Here is a 20,770-nt window from a genome sequence, read left to right on the forward strand (position 1 = left end):
TTGATATTTAAGGTAAATAATACGTCTATTGAAGACGAGTTATTCACATAATTTAAAGACGTATTTTCAATGTGACATTCCAACCAAATTTTCACGTGAAATTCACGTAAGCAATTTACGTATATTGGTGACAAATGTACCCAAAATTCACGTAATTAACACGTCGGTCTGTTTGCTGGGTAGTGGAGTGACTAATGAAGAGTGTAGTACCTGGGGACTTGAGAGACTGATACCCCTGAAGCCTTGAGGAAGACAACAGAGAGGATATCGAAATCGGCACAGTGACAAACGATATGGTTTAACTCAGAAGCATGAAGAAATTTTTTTCTTTACTTACTTTATTAACTTTGTTTTAATTTAACATTTTTGTTCTTCGATTTAAACAAACATCTTAAAGTAATAATTACCAAAGCTATAGAGATTGTTAAAATAGATATTAATATAATAATCACATCAAGAAGTAAATACTGGTACCAAGGCATATACAGGCCATCTACCCGTAGATGCTGCGCTCCATTATGGTCTATAACGTAGTTTACCCAATATACAGCGACATCAAGGGGTTTCATGGGACGATCATGGAATGCTTTGGAATGTCTAAGAGCTGCCAATTTGTATCTGTAATAAAAGATGAAATGTCAGAAATTTTTATAACGAACAAACATCAAAAAAATGGTTATCTATATGGAGGTATGGTACCTAGTATTGAATTTTATTGATCTCTGTGGTTTATCTTATCAACAAGAAACTTACAAAATGTATCAATATCATTAACTCAATAACGCTTTGTGGATCTTAGCTTGTTCTATGTATAACATTATAGGTATAATAATGGCCTTCCACAAGATTCTGTTCTTGCTCCTTTACTTTTTAGTCCCCATTTTGCTGACATGCCTGCAAGCGAACCTCGGAAGTTTGGATATGCTGACGACTGGACCCTTGCAACAAGCCATCAATCTTTAAAAACTGCAGAAGCCACTCTCACTAATGACCTGTCCACCCTCAGCGAATACTTTAAGAAATGGAGATTACAACCAAGTACCTACTCCAAAAACTGAAGTATCAGCTTTTCATCTCAATCCTCAACAGGATAGCAAACAAAAAATTATGATTGTATTTTAATAACAAACCGTTGAAACACAATAAATGCCATAAGTACTTTGGGGTTACTTTGGACAGAATGCTCACATTCAGAGAACTCCTGGCGAAAACAACAGATAGATAATCGTTAACTTCTAGCCCACAATGACATCCCCAAAATTCTTGGAAACTTGGAAATTAATTCTTTTAATGATAAATAAAAATTAAAACGAACAAGCCTAAAATGGAAATATGATAATATTTTTAATGCAACTTACGACGTATTTGTTAATAGTTCATTTAAGGCACCACCAAATCTTTCTTCTGTAAAGTTTTGATCATGGTAAAAAATAGATAATCCAAAACCTGCATATACTGCATTATTTCCATTGTAAGCTTGATCTCCAAATACTGGAATCACCAAAACTGGAACCCCATTATAAATGGTTTCTGTCATACTTAATAAACCTCCGTGTGTAATAAACAACACAACATTTGGATGCGCTAAAATAAGATAATAACATTTTTTAATATGTCATTAAATTTAGATAAGGAATTAATATTATAAATATAAGATCTAGTAGTGCAAGAGCTGGAAGCGGATTTTGCTCCTGATAAGTAATATGGACAAACTATACAAGAATTTGTTGAGTTAGTCCTGCACATGATTTTCACACACGGACGGACACCTGAGCGGGGGACGAGGGTAGTTATAAGGGGTCAAAGTCGTGGTTTTTATTATTTTTTGTGACGTTTATGACCGAGATAGTTCACCAAAATTTGGGAATAAGTAGGTCATGACGTAACTAAGCAAAATTTTGGGACGGAATTTAGGGGCTGATATATAACATTTTTTTTTAATTTTAGGTGTCCGCCCCTGGAGATTTTATTTAGTTATGTCATGATCTACTTATTCCCAAATATTGGTGCATTATCTCGATCTCAAGCCTTCACAAAAAACACCTTATAATTTTTATATTCACCCCTGTCTGCCACTCCTTTGTCCCCCACGCAGCGTTCTGCCCCTGGAGATTTTGCTTAGTTACTTCTTCTACGGCAGTACAGCCCAAATTGAGCCTTGGCCTCCTTTATTTTTTGCCTTCACCCTTGCTTGTCTGTGGCTGCTCTTCTCCATACACGGACTCCTAAAAGGGCTTGTGCGTCGCTGTTTACTGTGCCTTCCCAGCGCTTTCTTGGTTTTACAACCAGTATCTTTCCCTGCATTCTAGCATTCAGTACTATTTTTGGTAGCCTATTTTGCAATCTTTGTATTCTAATGAAGTCTGATAGGGTGTTTCCTTATAAAGTTGATAAAGCTCGTTGTTGTATCGACTTCTGAAGATTTCGTTTTCCCTTAGAGGTCCTAGTATTCTCCTCAGTACTTTCCTTTCGAATGTGTCGAGAATGTTTTTGGATGCTTATTTCAGGATCCAGGCTTCACTGCCATTGCATGCTATTGGTCGAAGTAAGGTTTTATAGATTGTCATCTTTGTATTTCGATGGACCCTTTTAGACCGAAATATATGGGAGAAGGCAAAATAAGCTCTGTTTGCCTGCGTTATTCTCTTCCGTATTTCTCCATCTTTTGATCCGTCGGCAAATATTTCTACTCCCAGGTATGTAAACTTTCCAACCTTTTCAATGTCATCTTCATGTATAATGTTTTGTATAATATGTCTATCTGTTTCATGTATATGTCTTGTTCGCCTGAGTTATTATTTTTGTTTTTTCTGTGTTAATTTCCAAACCTAGCCTTTTTGTTTGTATTTTTAACTCTGCGTACCTATGTATTTCACGGAATGAAAAATGCTCTTGGATTAGGTAGAGGAACTGTAGGATTATCTTCTTCTGTAGAGTGGTCATCTTGTACTGGGTGTGGATTTCTTTTTGAATGAAATTTTTTAATATACTGGACGGCTATTGAGATAACAATGATCATTAGTAAGATATATATTTAATTCAATAAAATTGTGTTTTGACTAGGAAAGTTTTGGGGTAATTCTGATTTCTTTCATTATATATGTATTTTGGGCTGCTAAATCCGAATATGATGTTTGCGGACAAAATTTGGTGACGGAACATTGAAAAAATTGCGAAAAAATCGAAAAATTTCTGCTCCAAGTATGTACATACTTAAAATTCTCTACAAATATCACTTCCTATTTACTTTTTTTTTTCAGACGAACCGTTCGGGCTAAAGTGCAACTTGAAAATTGTAAATTTTTAAGGGTCTCTGCAAAACCTACTTTTTACATTCCAAAACTTTATTTTTTATTAGAATACTGTCATCTAATAAATTTCTCATAGTTTTCTGCACAAATAATTAAAAAGAAAAAAAAATGATGCAAAAACTGATTCAAAGCAAGCTTTGGAGGATGCTGATATCCTAATTATCACAACAGCTCTTGAGATGGGACCGTCAAATAAACATGTAACACTCGTGGTGGAAGATATCGACCTTCTGGTCATTTTGATTGGTCTGTGTAGTCCCGTGACCCGTTAAAATAGCCCGCTCAAAACAGCCCCGTCAAAAAAGCCCCGTCAAAATAGCCCGGACACAAAATAGCCTCGACAAAATAGCCCGCAAACAAAATAGCCCCGACAAAATAGATCGCACACAAAATAGCTTCTGTCAAAACAGCCCCGGCTAAAATAGCCCCGGCTAAAACAGCCTCTTAGAAAACACCTCCAATAAAAAGTTTTACCTTTTAACGGAGTACCATTTACTTTAAATTACTATTCTAATTGGGAAATAAGCCACAATTTACTTAAAAAAAATATTTTATTAACGTTTCGACTTCAACTTCGGACGTCGTTGTCAAAACATAATATATTAATAAATTAAACAAAAATGTCGTTGCTCAGTAAAAAAATTCTAATAATTTAATTTCAGCTGACTCATTCATATCGGCTATTCAGACGTACAGTATGGTGCAAATGGAAGGAATAAATTCGTTATTTCGTAAACCCGCGACGTTAAGGAAAAATCCTGAAATAGATCGATTTTTATTTTTAAATTACGATATTCTGTTATATATGTCATAATAGTGACGTCATCCATCTAGGCGTGATGACGTAATCGATGATTTTTTTTAAATGAGAATAGGGGTCGTGTGCTATCTCATTTGAATGGTTATTTAATTCTCTATTTAGTAATATAAACAATTACATAATTATTTATACAAGGTGTCAAAAAACTTTTTTTAATTTAAATTATTTTGACAAAAAAAGAAGAATGTATGTAATTTATTTAATTTATACTGCATTTTACTGTTGCCCGAAAACAGAAAAAAATGGTTATATCACAAATAAACATTGATTTTCGCTTAAATTAAATGTTCAGACTTCCAAGAGGCAGAGAAGACAGTTCTCTGAAAAGACCATTTTTATTTAATGTGGTTAAGATTTAGTTAAGATGTGAATAGAGGATAATTACCATTTCCGAAAATTTGTATTTTTAAGGGATTATTTCATGATGAATTCTGAAGGGAGCTTTTTTGTCGGGGCTATTTGGGCGGGGCTATTTTGTCTGAAGGCTATTTTGTCGGAGCTATTTTGTGTGCGGGATATTATGTCGGGGCTATTTTGTCGGAGCTTTTTTGACGGGGCTATTTTGACGGGGTACCGTGTAGTCCTAACACAAAAAATGTATTTTTTCTGAAACCAGGAAAAGGAAACAAGCCTCATCTGGCTGCTGAAAAATCCCTAAAGGACCACATCGTATTCCTACAAGCTATGAGTGGTTGTGATGCTACTTCTGCATTGTTTAATCAGGGGAAACTGAAATTTCTTAAAGTCTGCCGAAGAACACAGACTTGGAACCAACCATTGATGCTTTTAAAAACCCTACTGCATATCAAGATGAGGTTGCCACTGCAGGAAACATATTTCTCCTGGCTCTATATGGAAGAAAAAAAGAGACCAGTCTGAACGATTTGAGATACAGACAATACATATCTTCATCATTCAAAATAAGACCAACATAGCCTCATTCCCTCATCTGAAAAAAGTAAATAGTGATATTTGTAGAGAATTTTAAATACTTTCATTTCTGTTAACAGACCATTTGGCATTTACTAAAAGTTAATAGTTTTCGAGATTTAAACAAAAAAGCGGGAAAAAGCAAAAATGTTTCGCTTTTTTCGTGATTTTTCCAATGTTGCGCCACCAAATTTTGCCACAAACCTCATATTTGGATTCAGCAGCAAAAAATACATGTACAGTGCTCTTCAGATAAAACTATCTACCTTAAATAACTTTTGAACCACTGATTTTTAGAAAAAATGCAAAACACGTCAAATAGTAATTGAAGGGGGAGACATTATGCCATATTTAAGCTTGCCGAAAAAGGCACCCTCTCACTCGTTGTATCATCCCTTAATTTTTTTTAATTACTACCCCCTCTTTTATTTCATATTTGGATTCTCCTCCGTACTGATTTCAAAAATGTATAATATGTACTTGATACTTAAAGTGATTAGTTTATGAGAAAAATAAATACAAAAGCAAGAAAACTGGATTGAATAAAAATTATTTTTTTAACAATTTTATAACATTTAGAGTGAATATTTCACTACCAAAAATTTTAACAATAAATATTCAAAAAATTTTACAATAAATATTCAAGTTTTCAAAAGTCATTTTGAATAATTATTGTTAAAATTTTTGGTACCTAGTGAAATGTAATTTTTTTTTATTTTTTTTAATGTTGTAATATTTACAATCTGTTCTCAACTAAGAACAATAGGTAAATTATTTGTCAAAAATTGAAAATTTGACCTGTAGAGGGAGATCCAGTGATCACCCTCTTTAAATAAATTAAATTAAAACAGATTATTCGAATCTTCTTGCTAGGTCCACTACTTTGAATCTCTTCAGGCGTCGTACATCATTGTGGTCATCAGTGAGGTTGCTGGCTAACTCGTTTGGATGAGATTCTAGTCTCTTGGAATATTTTTTGTAATATTCCGTTATTACTGTGTTTATGGATGGCACATTGAGGTCTTGCTCTATCACATAGTTTGGCACGTACCAAGGGGCATTCAGCATTGTTCTAAGGACTTTGTTCTGGAATCTCTGCAATATTTCTAGGTTAGTTTGACTGGCTGTCCCCCTAAGTTGGATACCATAGGTCCACACTGGTTTTAATATAGTTTTATATATCAGCAGTTTGTTTTCAAGTGATAGTTGAGATTTACGACCGATGATCCAGTACATATCTCGAAATTTTTTTCCTAGTTGTTTTCTTTCGGCTTCCGAAATGCCGAAATGCTTCGGCTTTTTCCTTATTATTTCTACACCAGTTTCCGTCTTGGTTTCGTATTGGTGGTATTTGTTGTTTCGGGTGTTTGATTTTTCTCGTGGCCTTCCAAAGGGAATATTCACTATCTGCGTTTGCTGATAAACCTGTAAGATATTCTTGTATTTTGTTATTTTTGATATTATGCAATTGTAGTTTAATTTCCTTGGTGATTTTATTTAATTTCGTCTTGTTCTCAGGTGTTCTTTTTCTTCGCTACTCCTCCTTTATTTTTCTCTATCTAGCAATCATTTCCTTCATTACAGTTGGGCAATTATCTTTCAATTCTGTTTGGTAGCAGTCAGGGGTAGCATAGCAGCTTCTTGAATAGATTTTTGAAGATTTTCTACTGCTGCATAGATGTCAGTTTCTGTTTTCAATGGGATGTTTATGTCAATTAGTTGTGAAATGTAATAAAATTGTAAAAAAATATTTTTAAATCCAATTTTGTTGCATTTGTATTTATTTTTCTCATAAACTAATCACTTTAAGCATCAAGTGTTATATACATTTTTGAAATCAGTACAAAGAGGAGAATCCAAATATAAAATAAAAAAGGGGGTAGTAATTAAAAAAAATAAGGGATGATAATGGGGGTGAGAGGGTGCCTTTCCCGGAAAGCTTAAATATGGCATAATGTTTCCCCCTTCAAGTATTATTTGACGTGTTTTTGAGCTTTTTCTAAAAATCAGTGGTACAAAAGTTATTTATGGTGGATAGTTTTATCTGAAGAGCACTGTATAATGAAAGGAATCAGAACTATCCAAAACTTTCCCACTAGGGAGTTCGTAGAGTAGAAATTGACTGAATTAGTTATGATACTCCAATAGTTGACGGGACGGTCTTTTAAATGTTTCAGTACCACCGGTTGAATTTGTTCTGTTTTCTTTGGATTGTGTGGATCCTATCGAGTGTGAGATATCTTTTAAAATAATTTCTGGTACTTCTTCTTCTTCGTCTTCTTCTTCTTCTTCTTCTTCTTCTTCTTCTTCTTCTTCTTCTTCTTCTTCTTCTTCTTTGGCATTAGGGACTGTCAACTCAGGAAGGAGTAGTGGTTGGCCCTGGATGATTGTATTTTTATTAATAATTGTGTTTTTGTCTGGTTTGAACTGGCATTGGTATGGAATGTAAATCAGGAAATCTCCTTCTAGTGTGATGAAATCTGTCTTCTGGCATATTGTCTCAATTTTCGTTTGATTTATAAAAAATGGCAATGTAATGTGAATCGTTAATTCAGATATTAGGACATGAGTCCTTTGGCAAGTTGTAGGACTAGTCTGTAGTTGCAATAATTGAATTTTTCCTTTTTCAATTCCAGCAGTAAAATCTCCCTCGGTGCAATAGAAATTTGGCTTCAGATTCAGACAGGGCAGCGAGTGATATTGATAATAATTTTCATTCATAGTCAGAAAGGTGTTTCGAGGTATATTGGTACTGTGGTTTGACGTAGGGATTGAATAATAATAATAATAGAAGATTTCTGGGTGAACAATAGGAAAGTGAACAGCGAAAACGATTTTTATTTCAGAGTAATAGACCTGTGTTTTTAAAACATCATAATATTTATATGTAAGTATTATTAAAATTTTGAAAAGGTATTTCATATGTGCGGAATTTCATTAATTCATTTTTATCAATAATGCTATTATGAAATATTCCAAGTCTTTCAAAGGTAACGGATTTTTCTATTTCATTTAAAAGTTGTAAAATAACGTTTAAGCTCAAATTTAACTCATCCAGTATATTTCTTGTCTGCGAATAGTCAGTGAAATCGAATAGAAATTTATTTAAAGATGTGCGTATATTTTCTATACCCAGAAAAATAGTTTCTTGATTATTCCTGATAAGAGAGATTACAGATTACCAGGGGCGTAACAGGGGCCCCCGCAACATGAAGCTTGCGGGAGGGGGGCAATCAATCAGGGTCCCAATCAATCAGGGGCCCCAATCAATCAGGGGCCCCATCTTGTCGTCTGATATTATGTAAAAATCTGTTATATATTATTTTACGTGTGTATATATCCTTTCCGGTCTCTCGAACTTTTATGGCGACAATAAACTATAATGCTTTGTACGTGACCAATGAAAGATTTGAGAATTACAATTTGCCGAATTTTAGAACAGTATTTCTAAATCTAGAAATGGGTTTCCTCTTTAATCTTTACCTACGTTTAGTATTTCGATACATACAATTATTTAGAGATTCATACAATATGTCAGGGGCCCCATCTTTCGTCTTATATGTAAAAATGTGTTGTTATATTATTCGCATACATACGTTTTTTAAGCAGTACAGTATTGAAAATGAAGTTGCCCATCCGAATTAATAAAACTGTAGATATATTCGCTGATAGTAGTGCACGAAGAAAGTTATTCTTCTCATAGAATAATACTATGTACTAATGTAACCATTTAGTAATTTTTGTTCTATTTTATTCTATACCAATAAAGATGAAAAATGTAAGTCGTCATAAACAATGCATGAATACACCAATAGTTCAGTAAATCACAGTTTTGGACTCAAATTATCACCGTCACCACGGAGGTATTTGCTTGACAATTTGGATTTAGGTTCTAGTTACACTCCACTTCAAAGTTGGTCTTATGCCGTTGGTTGCTTTTACTTCGGGGGTGACACAAGTTCTTGAAGTCAAAAACATACGTTTAAAATAAGTCCGTAAATGTATAAATTGACTAATTATAAGCAACTTTTATTCTATGGAGTTTCTTTATCTATGTTAATACATTTAAAGTCATTTACGAGCGAAAATGTTTATTTTTCAACGAAAAAAATCACGTTTTCAGACTGGTTTTTCCTAGATAACTCAAAAATAAGTATTTTATTGAATTAAATATTAGATATCGAAAAATAGTTTTAGCAAAAATGTAGCATATAAGATACAAAAAAATGGTGTACTTATTTATGAAGTCTATCGACACAGTAAAAGCACAGTTGAAGCTCATGAAAAATGATTCTTATTTGTCCAATTCCAACTCGAATATTTCAACCTGAAATAATCAAAAAATTAAGCACTGTTCGGGAAAAACTCATTAAAACTTTTTTAAATCTTACAAAAAAAGCTTTATTATTATTTTTTATAAAAGTTTCTAGCACCAAAACTATACGAGTTACGCTCAAAATAAAGTTGGTCCCTTTTTGGTAAAAAAAAATCGTGAAAATCTCCCCCTATTTCTCACCCCAAATAAAATTTATCGTTAGCGCTTTACCATTTACTCTAAATATTTATTGTTTATATATATGATCTGTAAGTTTGACCGTTTCAAAGTTCTAATTTTTGAAAAAATTTGAATTTATAGTAAAAAAAATTTTTTATTTTGGAAAAATGCCCTTTTTCAAAATGACTTATAAAGTATTAGTGATACGAAAAATCTCAAAGAGTAAAGAAATATGGGTTTTGCTTTTATAAATATGTTGGCATTATTCTTTAAGACAAACATTGGTTAAGATATGGCTGTTTAAAATTTGCATATACTCGTGATTAGTGACTTGTTCAAGCTCGTTCAACTAGAACCCTTTCAAAAATAAGCACTTTGAACCTGTGAAACTTAAAGGTCATATAAAAAAGTTAAGTAATTTGTAAATCCATAATGATTAGTTTCATTTGGGGTGCTAAATAGGGGGAGATTTTCACAATTCTTTTACCAAAAAATGAGATTACCAGTATTTTGAGGGTAACTGGCTTAGGTTTGATGCTAGAAACTTTTGTAAAAAATAAAAATTAAGTTTTTTAAACACTTTAAAAAAGTTCTAATGAGATTTCGACGAAAAGTATTTCAGTTTTTGATTATTTCACGTTAAAATATTCGATTTGGAATTTGACGTATAAGAAAAACTTTTCATTAGCTACAACTTTTTTTACTGGGTAGATAAACTTCATTTTTGTTTCATTTTTCATAACGATTGCATAAACATTTTCATAAACATTTTTGCTAACGATATTCTTTTAGATCAAATACTTACTCTTTGAACTATTTGCGAAAAATCGCCTAAAAACGTCTTTTGAAACCAGCTTTCAGAACTAACAACAACTTAAGCAAATATATTAAGAACAATAAGAGCCGAAAGAGAAAACAACTACAGAGTGGTGTCTACAAACTAACTTGTGGTGACTGTCCGAAAACTTACATCGGTCAAACTGACAGAACCTTTGATAAACGGATAGCAGAACACAAAAGGGCTTTCAACAATAGAAAAACAGACACTTCTACATACGCACTTCACCTTCTAGATCATAATCATTCTTTTAATGAAGAGTTTCAAATTCTGCATATTCAAAATAAAGGCCTTAAGCTATCTTTATTAGAATCTATGGAAATTAATAAATTAAAAAATACAAATATAATTCTGAATGACCAACTCGAGACAAAAAGCTCCCCACTCATTAACCTCTTCAGTTAAAGACTTTAAAAAGGCAAACACATAGTATAGTAAACTAAATCACTTGAGAAAGGCACTTTGTCGAAACAGCTGTAGTCACATAGTTATAATAAATTTTGTGGAAGTATAGAAAACAAACGTTTTCAGTGTTTTATTGTTAGATAGAATGAACTTCCATAAGTAACGGTCGAATCCATCTACTTTTAAAGGTTTTTACCCTTTGTATTTTTGGGAGGTTCAGCATGTTAGGCTTGTAACACTGATGATGCCCTTTTTGGGGAGCGAAAACGTTATTTTGTGATATTTGTAGTCTTGTTAAGGATTTTTTTTTAAATAAATATGCCTTTTACTATGAAAAATATATTTTGCCTTAAATTTACTTATTCTCCTAATATAGATAATTACTTACCTAATTTACTTACCCAATATGTCCATCTGTGGCAGCCATTTACCAGTTCTTATATTTGAAGGCAGTCCCTCAACATCACTTTCCAACTTCCACAAAACTTTCTGTTTTAAACTTCCAAATACTTTTATTAATACATTCATCTTATCCTTTGGTAAATCTTTGCTTTTTAAATTTGAACCCATACTGAAGAATATGACACCTTCCTTGGCACTATCCAAGAACGCTTGAAGATCTTCTGGTAGTTTTTTTGGAGGCTTAACGTGGAAACCTCCAATGGATATAACGTTGGGCACTAAAGGTACAGCTTGCCACATTGTTTCATGAGAGTTTACTAGTACCAATGAAACGTTTTTGGTCAAGTCATATACACTGGGAGAATCGGGAAAATATTTGTGAATTAGTTTGTCCTGTGTGGGTAAAAACAAGAAATGGTTCATAATTTCTTCAACAGTATATAGAATGGTATTATAAATCCTGTCTTGCAGGCACATTGGTCTTCTAAAGGTTGATATTAACTGAGGAGTATAGGATATTATTGTTGGATTCCCTACCAATCTGTTTACAAAATTGAAAGAACCTAAAATAACAATGTATATTAAACATAAACATCTGTAATATAGAAAACAGACAGATTTTGCTCTGTGGAGAAGAAGACAGCTAATAGATATTAACCAAGAGGTTAAAGGATAAGAGTTTAAATGATCAAGATTTAGCAAAACTCTTTAACAGTAGAGTGCTGACAGAGTTGAGGAGAATACAGCAAAGTTGTGGAAGAGACGGAGGAAGAAGTACTAGTAAATATACTCAACCCAACTTATATGTAATCATCATGTATTTAAAATCTGCAGCTTTTGGAAGCTATAGGTGTAAGTAATTCAATTGAAACAATAAGAAGAATAGTTGCCGTGTCCAAGGACTATATAGCAGGACAAATTTATGTAATCTCGAGTTAACCAGGCAGCACAAGATTGATCACGTAAATTGGTGCCTTCAACACCAAAACTGGAACATTGGAAATTGGAAAAGCGTGCTATTTTCAAACGAAAGTAGAAAATGTAAAATCAGATGATTAACAAATTCGTGTACTTAGAGGCCGAGGAAGACAAGCAGGAACGGAAACTGGCAGATTTGTTCACATATCGCACCCTCAGTAATATAGAGGCACAATTCAAAAAAGCAGATTGTTGGGAAATCTAGTTTAAAGATTCTAGTTTCCAATATTACAGCTATTTTTTCAAATAACTTGCTTATTATTTAAGTTATAAATGTGAAATTTGGCAGATTTCTTACTTGATAATTAGACAGTAAATAGCCGTGATAAAATAGTTATTTTCCTAACAAGTGCAGAAAGTCATACTTTTCCGCACGTGACTGCAGTTTGCCGAACGATGCGAAGCGGGAGTTCGGCAAGCAGTCGAGTGCGGAAAAAAGACTTTCTGCAAGCGTTAGGAACAATATTTTTTCTACGAGTCTTTAAAAAATGACCAAATCTTAATCAATTAATTTAATTAATATGACTATTTCACTCGACTGTTTTTAACTGATAAAACGTCATAGCAACGCATCGTTTCCTACTGACAAAACTCCTTAGCGACGTGATTTCTCAGCGACAAAATTATGACAGGTCCGTCACGAAAGTGTTTGGTAATAACAAATAAATAAAGATTATATTTCGTTGATATGGTGAATTAATTGTCTCGTGAAATAGTCTTGTCGAATATCATTCGAGAGAAAATTATTTACCGGCAAAATTTCCTCCTGGTTTCATTCAAGTTCGTTGCCTTTTGGTAATTTTCGCTTATGAAATTTTGACAAAATCACTCGACTGACGTCTCGTGATTTAAGTCAAAATTTAATTCGCGAAAATTGCCAGGCAACAAACTTTTATACCAGTCGAAAATATTGCCGGCAAAATTTTCTCTCTTGTGATATTATATACGAAAATACATACACAAATTAATTCTTTGACAAGGTTGTCACAACCAAAGTTTCAGCATAATTGGTTAGCGTGACGACGATCTTGGTTTCCATGACGACGATTCAAAACCACTGTTATTGTCTACTGATTTGACTTTCGAATATTATGTCAAAATTATTTTATTTCATCGAATTCTCAGTAGTAATTGCACAAGAGCTCTGAAATTATTGAATTTTTCCCGAGTGACACTTTGACAGTTTTAATTTATTATGTCAAATTAATTATTTTAATTTAAATTATGTCAAAGTGTCACGAGAGCAAAAATTCTATATTAATTTTAGAGGTCGAGTGCAACTTGTTGCGATTATTTCATGAATAAAACTGTTCAAAACCAAAATTTTATTGTAATTTATTTTTGTAAGTACCATTAAACACACAGTTTTTATAAATATTTGACGATTGAAAGTAATCACTTTTATAATTTTTAAAACATTAATTTCATTAATGTCACTGAATGTATTTTGTCGTAGCAACGAAGGGCATCTGACGTAATATACTTAACGACGGGAGATTATCAAAAATTATCGATTTAATTCAGATTTCTGTAGCTTTCTATTGGTCAGAATCTCCTATGAATGAAATAATCGCGTTAATTTCATTAAAACATGAACACAGTAAGATATATTTGAAATAAATTAGTAAATAATATCTAAATATTAGTTTATTGCATGTATTATAATTACTTTAAGGCCGTATTGACATATCTAAATTAACACGCGTGCGGAAAAGTAAAACTTTCTAAACAAAAATGCGTGCGCGAAAGTAGACATTTTTGCACGCTCGTAGAAAAAATAATAATATAAATGAATTACATTAATTACATGTAATGAAAAATATACTTTCAAGTTAGTCCCATATATTACAAAAAAATATAACAGAAATAAGGAACTGTTTAAGTTTGATCCCTTATATTATGAATGCTCTGTCACTGTTTATGAAAAATAGCGATTCATTATAAATTACACCCATTTATTTATTATATTTTGTATAATATAACGGCTTAACTAAAAACTGTTCTTTATAATACAAAATGTTAAAACACAAACTCACCAGGATATTCGTCATGGAAAGACATGTTACCGATTCGTCATGGAAAGACATGAAACAAGAGGCGGTCAGGAGAGTAAGAGAGAGGCACAAATATAGTTACTGAACCATTTAATGTTCTTTTTATCTCTGTCAGCGCTAACCGGTAGAGAATTTCATTTTGTGCCCATATTATCATTTAAAATCACAGTTTACACAAATTTTGAGTTAGGCCCTTATATTACTGAGGATGCGATATATAAAAGAGGTCATGTTCTGGGGAGGAATTATGATAGGTAAAAAATCCTTTAAGTTTCATTCAACCAACTTTAATGGCTCGCAGGTATGTTGATTTGGTTCTATAACCTGTAATTAGACTCTGAAGAGATGTAATCAGTGGCGGCGCCTGGTGTAAAATATTGGGGGTGCACACATAATGTTAACATATAAAAAGACCTTGAGACTCTATTTCCGTAGGTAAAGGTTTTTGAGTGTCTTCAAATTGTAAAAATCAAAGGACCTTATTAAAAATTACAATAAATAATATATTTTATTGACGTAAAATTATAATTTAGTGTTTAAATGTTACAAGCAAGTTTTGTAACGAAAGTCCGTCGCCTGTTATTTTTTAGATAAATTATTCACAAACAAATTCAGTAAAATTTGGAATTCCTTGAATCATTTTTTTTATTAAAAACATTGCGAGTGCTGTTAATCGATCCTGGCCCATAGCTATTCTAATGCTGGCCACTCACTTACGGATATCGAAGAGGCCGAGCGACTGACAGGCGGTTAATTGAAGCCAAAATCACCACATACACGCAGTTTTCGTAAGGGCGTTGGCACGCTCGATCACAAAACTGCATGTGTGTGGCGTCCCAACTGCAGTTCATTAACTTAACTACTCAAATAAGGGCCTTCAGTCCTAGCCTGCGTGCCATGGCCTCTTCGATATCCGTAAGTGAGTGACCAGCATTAGGAAAGTTTTGATACGTTTCAATGCAGAGAGACATCGTTATGTTTCTGCAGTTGTCACTGGCATCGTAACAAGTACATAATTGGAGAATTCCAATCTGAAATTCTAACTGGATAGTTAAAATCGTATCTTCTATTTTATTCATTATGCTTCCTCTTCTCCAAATATGTGCACCTACACAATTTGTAAGTTTTTACACAAATCTCCATTTTAAATAATCATTTATTATCCCGACGTTTGCACTTTGGTACATTCTTAATTAACAATTTTGGTTTCGGCATTTTTAATTTTTCTTCTAAATATAATGAAGTAAATTTAATTGATTTTAAATATTCCACGCTAACATTTACGTCCACAAATCCTTCAATTCTTAATATAGTTCCGAAATTCGAACTTCATGAAAGCAAAATTTAAACATACGTGTGCCGTGCACGTTGAAAACACCAAAGATCATGCCATAAGATCACATCCAACTTGTGATCCTGTGGCCATCTAAACTTGTGGGCTATAGCGGGTAGCGGGGTGGGTGGTGAGTTGTATTTCGTCGTATGAAAAGTCATTGGTATAGGAACCACTGTGAGAGCGGTGAACGCGGGGTTCTGTCTAAGGCCTCGCATCCGTGAACTTTCTCCTTTGAAATAGAATAAAAATAATTAAATGTTACCTATTAGCTACTTATAAACTCCTTGGATCTGTTATTTCGAATTTCAATTACTGTATAGTTAGATTAAAATGTTATTTATAGAATGATAAATATTACATATATGAATGTTGGTGTGAAAATAATTTTGGGGGTTTACGTGCACATGTGCACTTATGGAGAAACCGCCACTGGATGTAATTAAAGAAAATTAAATTTAGCTTTAATTCGCTTAAAATAATAAAAAATATCAGGTGATCCCATACAAGTTTGGTTGTGTGTAGAACTGGTAAATGGCCTACTAGGGACAAAGAATATGGGTGGTGAAACGATGAAGTGCAAAAGAAGCTTGGGAGAAGAAAAAGACTAAACCAATAAAATCTTATAACAGGTCTAAAAGAGAGGCCGATAAAGACACATACAAGATAGCAAAGGAGGGAAGTAAATTGTGCTATAGCTACTGCTAAGAAAAATCGTCTGCAAAGCTTTATGGATAGTTGCAAACACTCTTCTTTTTCTTCTTCCTCTTTTTCTTCCTTTTGGCATGAAAGATCATGCTAGTAGGCTCATCAACACCGAGAAGACTAAGTATCTAGTAATTTCCAAAGAATCGATAAGATGCAAATTGGACATTGACTCCAAAACTGTGGAACAGTTGAATCAGTTCAAATATCTTGGTGCGGAAATAACAAGTTATGGAAACCTCTCAAAAGAGGTTAGACAACAAACAATGAAAGCTGCTAGAATCTCAGGGTGCCTGAAAGAAATCGCATGGAATAATAAATATCTAAATACTGAAAGCAAAGTCAACATAATATATAAAACAACAATAAGACGTATTATAACATATGCGACAGAAACAAGACCAGACACAAATAGAACGTTACAAATGATGAGAACAGTTGAAATAAGAACACTAAACTAAGAAGTATACAAGGCAAAGCTCTACGTGACAGAATAAGAAGTGAGGACATCAGACAAAATTGTGGAATATAAGACATATAAAGTTGGATCAGACAGAAAACAAAATACTGGAACAGACATAAAAAGAATGGAGGACAGCAGACTCGTTTTTAAAAGCACAAACATGAATAACCCAGTAGGTAAAAGATTACAGGGTAGACCCCCAAAACGATGGGGAGAATGCTGGACCTCGTCGTCCGGGGAAGACTTGATGGTAATGAAGAGGAAACACTCGATGGTATGAAAAGATTATTCAGCATTGCTACACCAAGGAAAAAGTCATCAAAAGACTTGACTCACTTGCGATAGATTAAGACTGCGGACTAAAGAGTGTGAAAAAATGAAACATTAGATCGAGAAATTGATTACATGATACACGTCACTGGTTAGTGGTTGGTTTAACTCGAATCGAATGAGCGGAGTACTTTGTGATCGAAAAAATGGAGAAGGACTAGAAAAGGAATTCAATTATTACATACACTTACCAAATGAATTGTATGCTATTAGATGAGATTTAAATATGTATGCTAGTGCTTTCAGGGCATCGTTAGAAAATTGTTCAATAATTATCGCATCAAATGTCTCTTTATCTTGTATAAGTTTGTTTACACCTGGATCTTTAAATACTTTCTCGGTAATACCATACATATAGTCTTCAAATACAGCCTCTTGGAATACATTGTTAAAGTCCTGCAAGTCGAATAAATTGATAGCTTCATCTAGAACAAAAAGATTAATCTATAATTTGTCAGTAAATTAGTAGAAAGAGCAATGGAAAGAGCAATGTTAGGTATACGACTGTTAGATAAAAAGAAAAACGACTGGGTAAGATCATAAACAAAAGTCGAGGACATAACAACAAAAGTTGCCAAACTTAAATGGAGCTTCGCAGGCCACACTGCTAGACAAAAAGACCAACGTTGGAATGCAACAATACAACATTGGAGACCTTACCAAAGTAAACGACCGAGAGGAGGACCACAGATGAGGTGGGCTGATGATATTAAAAGAGTAGTCGGAACAAATTGGAAATATGTTGCTCAAGATAGAGACCGATGGAAGGAGTTGGGAGAGGCCTATGTCCAAACGTGGACGATAGAAGGCTAAGAAGAAGAAGAAGAAGAAACTAGTAGTATTGATAAAACGTCAATCTTCTTCTTCACCTGCCATATGAGAATTTGCAGACGTTGGCGACCACCATTGCGACGGCTTCTCGATCTTCTTTAACATGAAATAATAATTATCCTGAATTTAGTACCTAAGTCCATTCACGAATGTTTTTTAACCAAGAAACTTGTTTTCTTCCTATACTTCTACGGCCTTTTATTTTGCCTTTTCGTTAAGGATCAGTTGTATTCTATATCGATTTCCCCTCACTATATGTCCCAGTGTATGAACTGAATTATGTATTTAAATCGGACTTACCCATAAGCGCCACACATAGTGGAAGCGGTTTCCGCTTACGGGCAAACCGCGCGAATCTGAGCGGTTGTCGCGCGCGGGAATGGTAACACAGTGAAGATGGGTAAAAGCGAGAGAAATAGTTCAAATTTGTCAGTTGCGTCTATAACTTATAGCAAAATTTAGTCTCCTAATGACGATATGATTGGTTTTGATTCTGTTTTGACTAAACTGAAAAGAAAAAAAGATGGTATTCGCGAACTCAATCGACTATAGGTGGCAGTGCAGTTGCATGAAAATGGCCGGTGTAATTGGGATATCGTATTTTTCTATAATTAATATTGTTATTGATGTAACTAATTAATATAAATAAATTATTTATTAAATAAACATATCCGACAAACTTTCAAACGACATTCATACATCGGTTAACGGATGATTGGTTTATATTTTCATCCCAATTCCTCTAGTTCCAAATAAGCGGCAGCACCCTCGCTTGAGCTCGCGAATACATTTTCTTAATCGCGAAAAAATAATTTATGGAGAATATCATCATCTACATATTTCAAAACTTAAAATAAGATAATGAAAGAAAGTGAAATATCGTTCTCCCTCGTGTCCCAAATAGGGGATCTTTCAAAAACGGCAGCAATTAATGCCTCCTTACTCACTGTACAAACATTAAAACATTAAAACCGCGCGGAAAAAACTAAATTATCATTCGAGTAAAAGCGGTCAGGCGGGTTAAAGCGGTTGGCCCGCGCGAACCTTTTTTTTTGGATTGAGGTGGAACGCTCTTAGCAGACTAGGGAAGGTGTCCCTAGTACTGTTGGACTCGGACAGGAGAGGAGAACACGCTAGGGCCCACAGACCAGAGTATGGTCCATGCGTCCCGCGTGCCCCCATGACCGGCCGCCTACCAACTAAAACCACCCCCTCTTCCGACCCGGAATATCCCTGGACGTGTTTTTTAGAGAACGATACATGGGGGTATTCCGCGCTCTCTAGGATGTAAGTTAGAAATAAGCGAACCCGCATATTTATTTAGGCCCGCGCGAACCTGCTTTGACTATGTTCGTGTAGATTTAAAGACGTGCATTCATTTTCAAAACGTTTAAAAGCGGGTCCGCGCGGTTTGACCGTAAGCGGAAACCGCTTCCACTATGTTCGCCGACATATTATCCCTGAAACGGAAAATCTTTGACCACTGTGTATTGCCGGTACTCACTTATGTAGCCAAAACATTAACACTCACAAAAAAGGTAGTGAACAAGATTCGCGTAACTTAAAGGGCTATAGAGCACCAGATGTTGGGTGTCTTCCTGAGAGACCGAATCCCAAACGAAGAAATACGCCGTAGAACAAAAACAACAGACGCCGTCGAAAAAATCACGTCGCTAAAGTGGAATCAAGTTTTCAAGAACTACAAACCATGCTAACCGAACTAGCAAATGAATCCGAACAAATAGGTCTAAAAATGAATTTTGCCAAAACAAAAACCATGACAAACACACAAGACACTAGAAACGTAATACTAAACGACACCACAATAGAAGCGGTTAATGACTATATATATTTGGGACAGATGATAAAAATAAATAAGGAAAACCAAACAGCGGAGGTAAAAAGGAGGGTCAGATTGGCCTGGGCAGGATTTGGAAAATTAAAATGGGTCCTAAAGAATAAAAAATACAACAATACTTAAAAACAAGAGTGTTTGACTGCCCAATTCTCACATACGCATGCCAAACATGGACCTTGACAAAGGCAAACATGGATAAAATAATGAAGACACAAAGAGCCATGGAGAGAGCAACGTTAGGAGTAAAATTGACAGACAAAAATCAAAACAACTGGGTCAGAAATAGAACAAAAGTCAAAGACGCAGGCCAACATATAGCCAGGCTAAAATGGAGCTTCGCAGGTTATAACGCTAGACAAACGGACAATAGGTGGAATAGCACGATACAACAATGGAGACCATGGACAGGAAAGAGAGCAAGAGGACGATCCCAGATGAGATGGGGAGACGACATTAAAAAGATAGGAGGAACGCACTGGAAACAGAAAGCATTAAACAGAAGCGAATGGAGGAAACTGGGGGAAGCCTATGTTCAAAATTGGACGAATTAAAGGGCAAAAGAAGAAGAAGAAAGAAGAAAGTGGAATTGGGTAGGAGACGTGATCAGGTTGTCAGACAACCGATGGACAAAACGTATTGTCGAGTCGAGTGGAGGCTACGAGAAGAAGCACTACGGAGCAGAGGACGCCCACCAACCAGATGGGCCGACCATCTGAAGCATGTTCTGCATCTGAGGGAGACCTATGTCCAGCAGTGGATGCATACGGGTTGATGATGACGATATGTCCCAGATAAGACATTTTCCAGTGTTTACCAGTCTTTAGCAGTGCTCTATCTTTGTTGACTCTTCTTAGTACTGCCTCATTAATTTTTCTTACTGTAGAGGGTATCTTCAGCATCCGTCTATGAATTCACATTTCCAATGCTTTAATTCTGTTCAGGGACGATATATGTAGTGTGCACACTTCTGCACCATACAAAAGTAGAGACCAAACATAGGACTTAACTATTGTTAAG

At 34.4% G+C, this 20,770-nt stretch overlaps 1 protein-coding gene across 2 annotated transcripts in view; it reads right to left on the bottom strand.

Moving 5' to 3' along the window:
• Positions 1-302: 302 nt before the first annotated feature.
• Positions 303-20,770, bottom strand: part of LOC114330255 (UDP-glycosyltransferase UGT5-like) — a 31,228-nt gene continuing 10,760 nt past the window's right edge. Inside the window, exons 2-5 of one of the 2 annotated variants that reach the window (XM_028279580.2) lie at positions 17,256-17,489; positions 11,201-11,764; positions 1,359-1,584; positions 303-618 (exon numbers count right to left, since the gene is read on the bottom strand). In XM_028279580.2, coding sequence (XP_028135381.2) covers positions 342-618; positions 1,359-1,584; positions 11,201-11,764; positions 17,256-17,489 — 1,301 coding nt within the window. In that variant the 3' untranslated portion in view covers positions 303-341. The remainder of the gene's footprint in view (positions 619-1,358; positions 1,585-11,200; positions 11,765-17,255; positions 17,490-20,770) is intronic. The other variant, XM_050649550.1, reaches the window with a different exon arrangement.

This window comes from Diabrotica virgifera, chromosome 4, assembly GCF_917563875.1.
Source record: "Diabrotica virgifera virgifera chromosome 4, PGI_DIABVI_V3a".
NCBI classification, from domain to species: Eukaryota; Metazoa; Arthropoda; class Insecta; order Coleoptera; family Chrysomelidae; genus Diabrotica; species Diabrotica virgifera.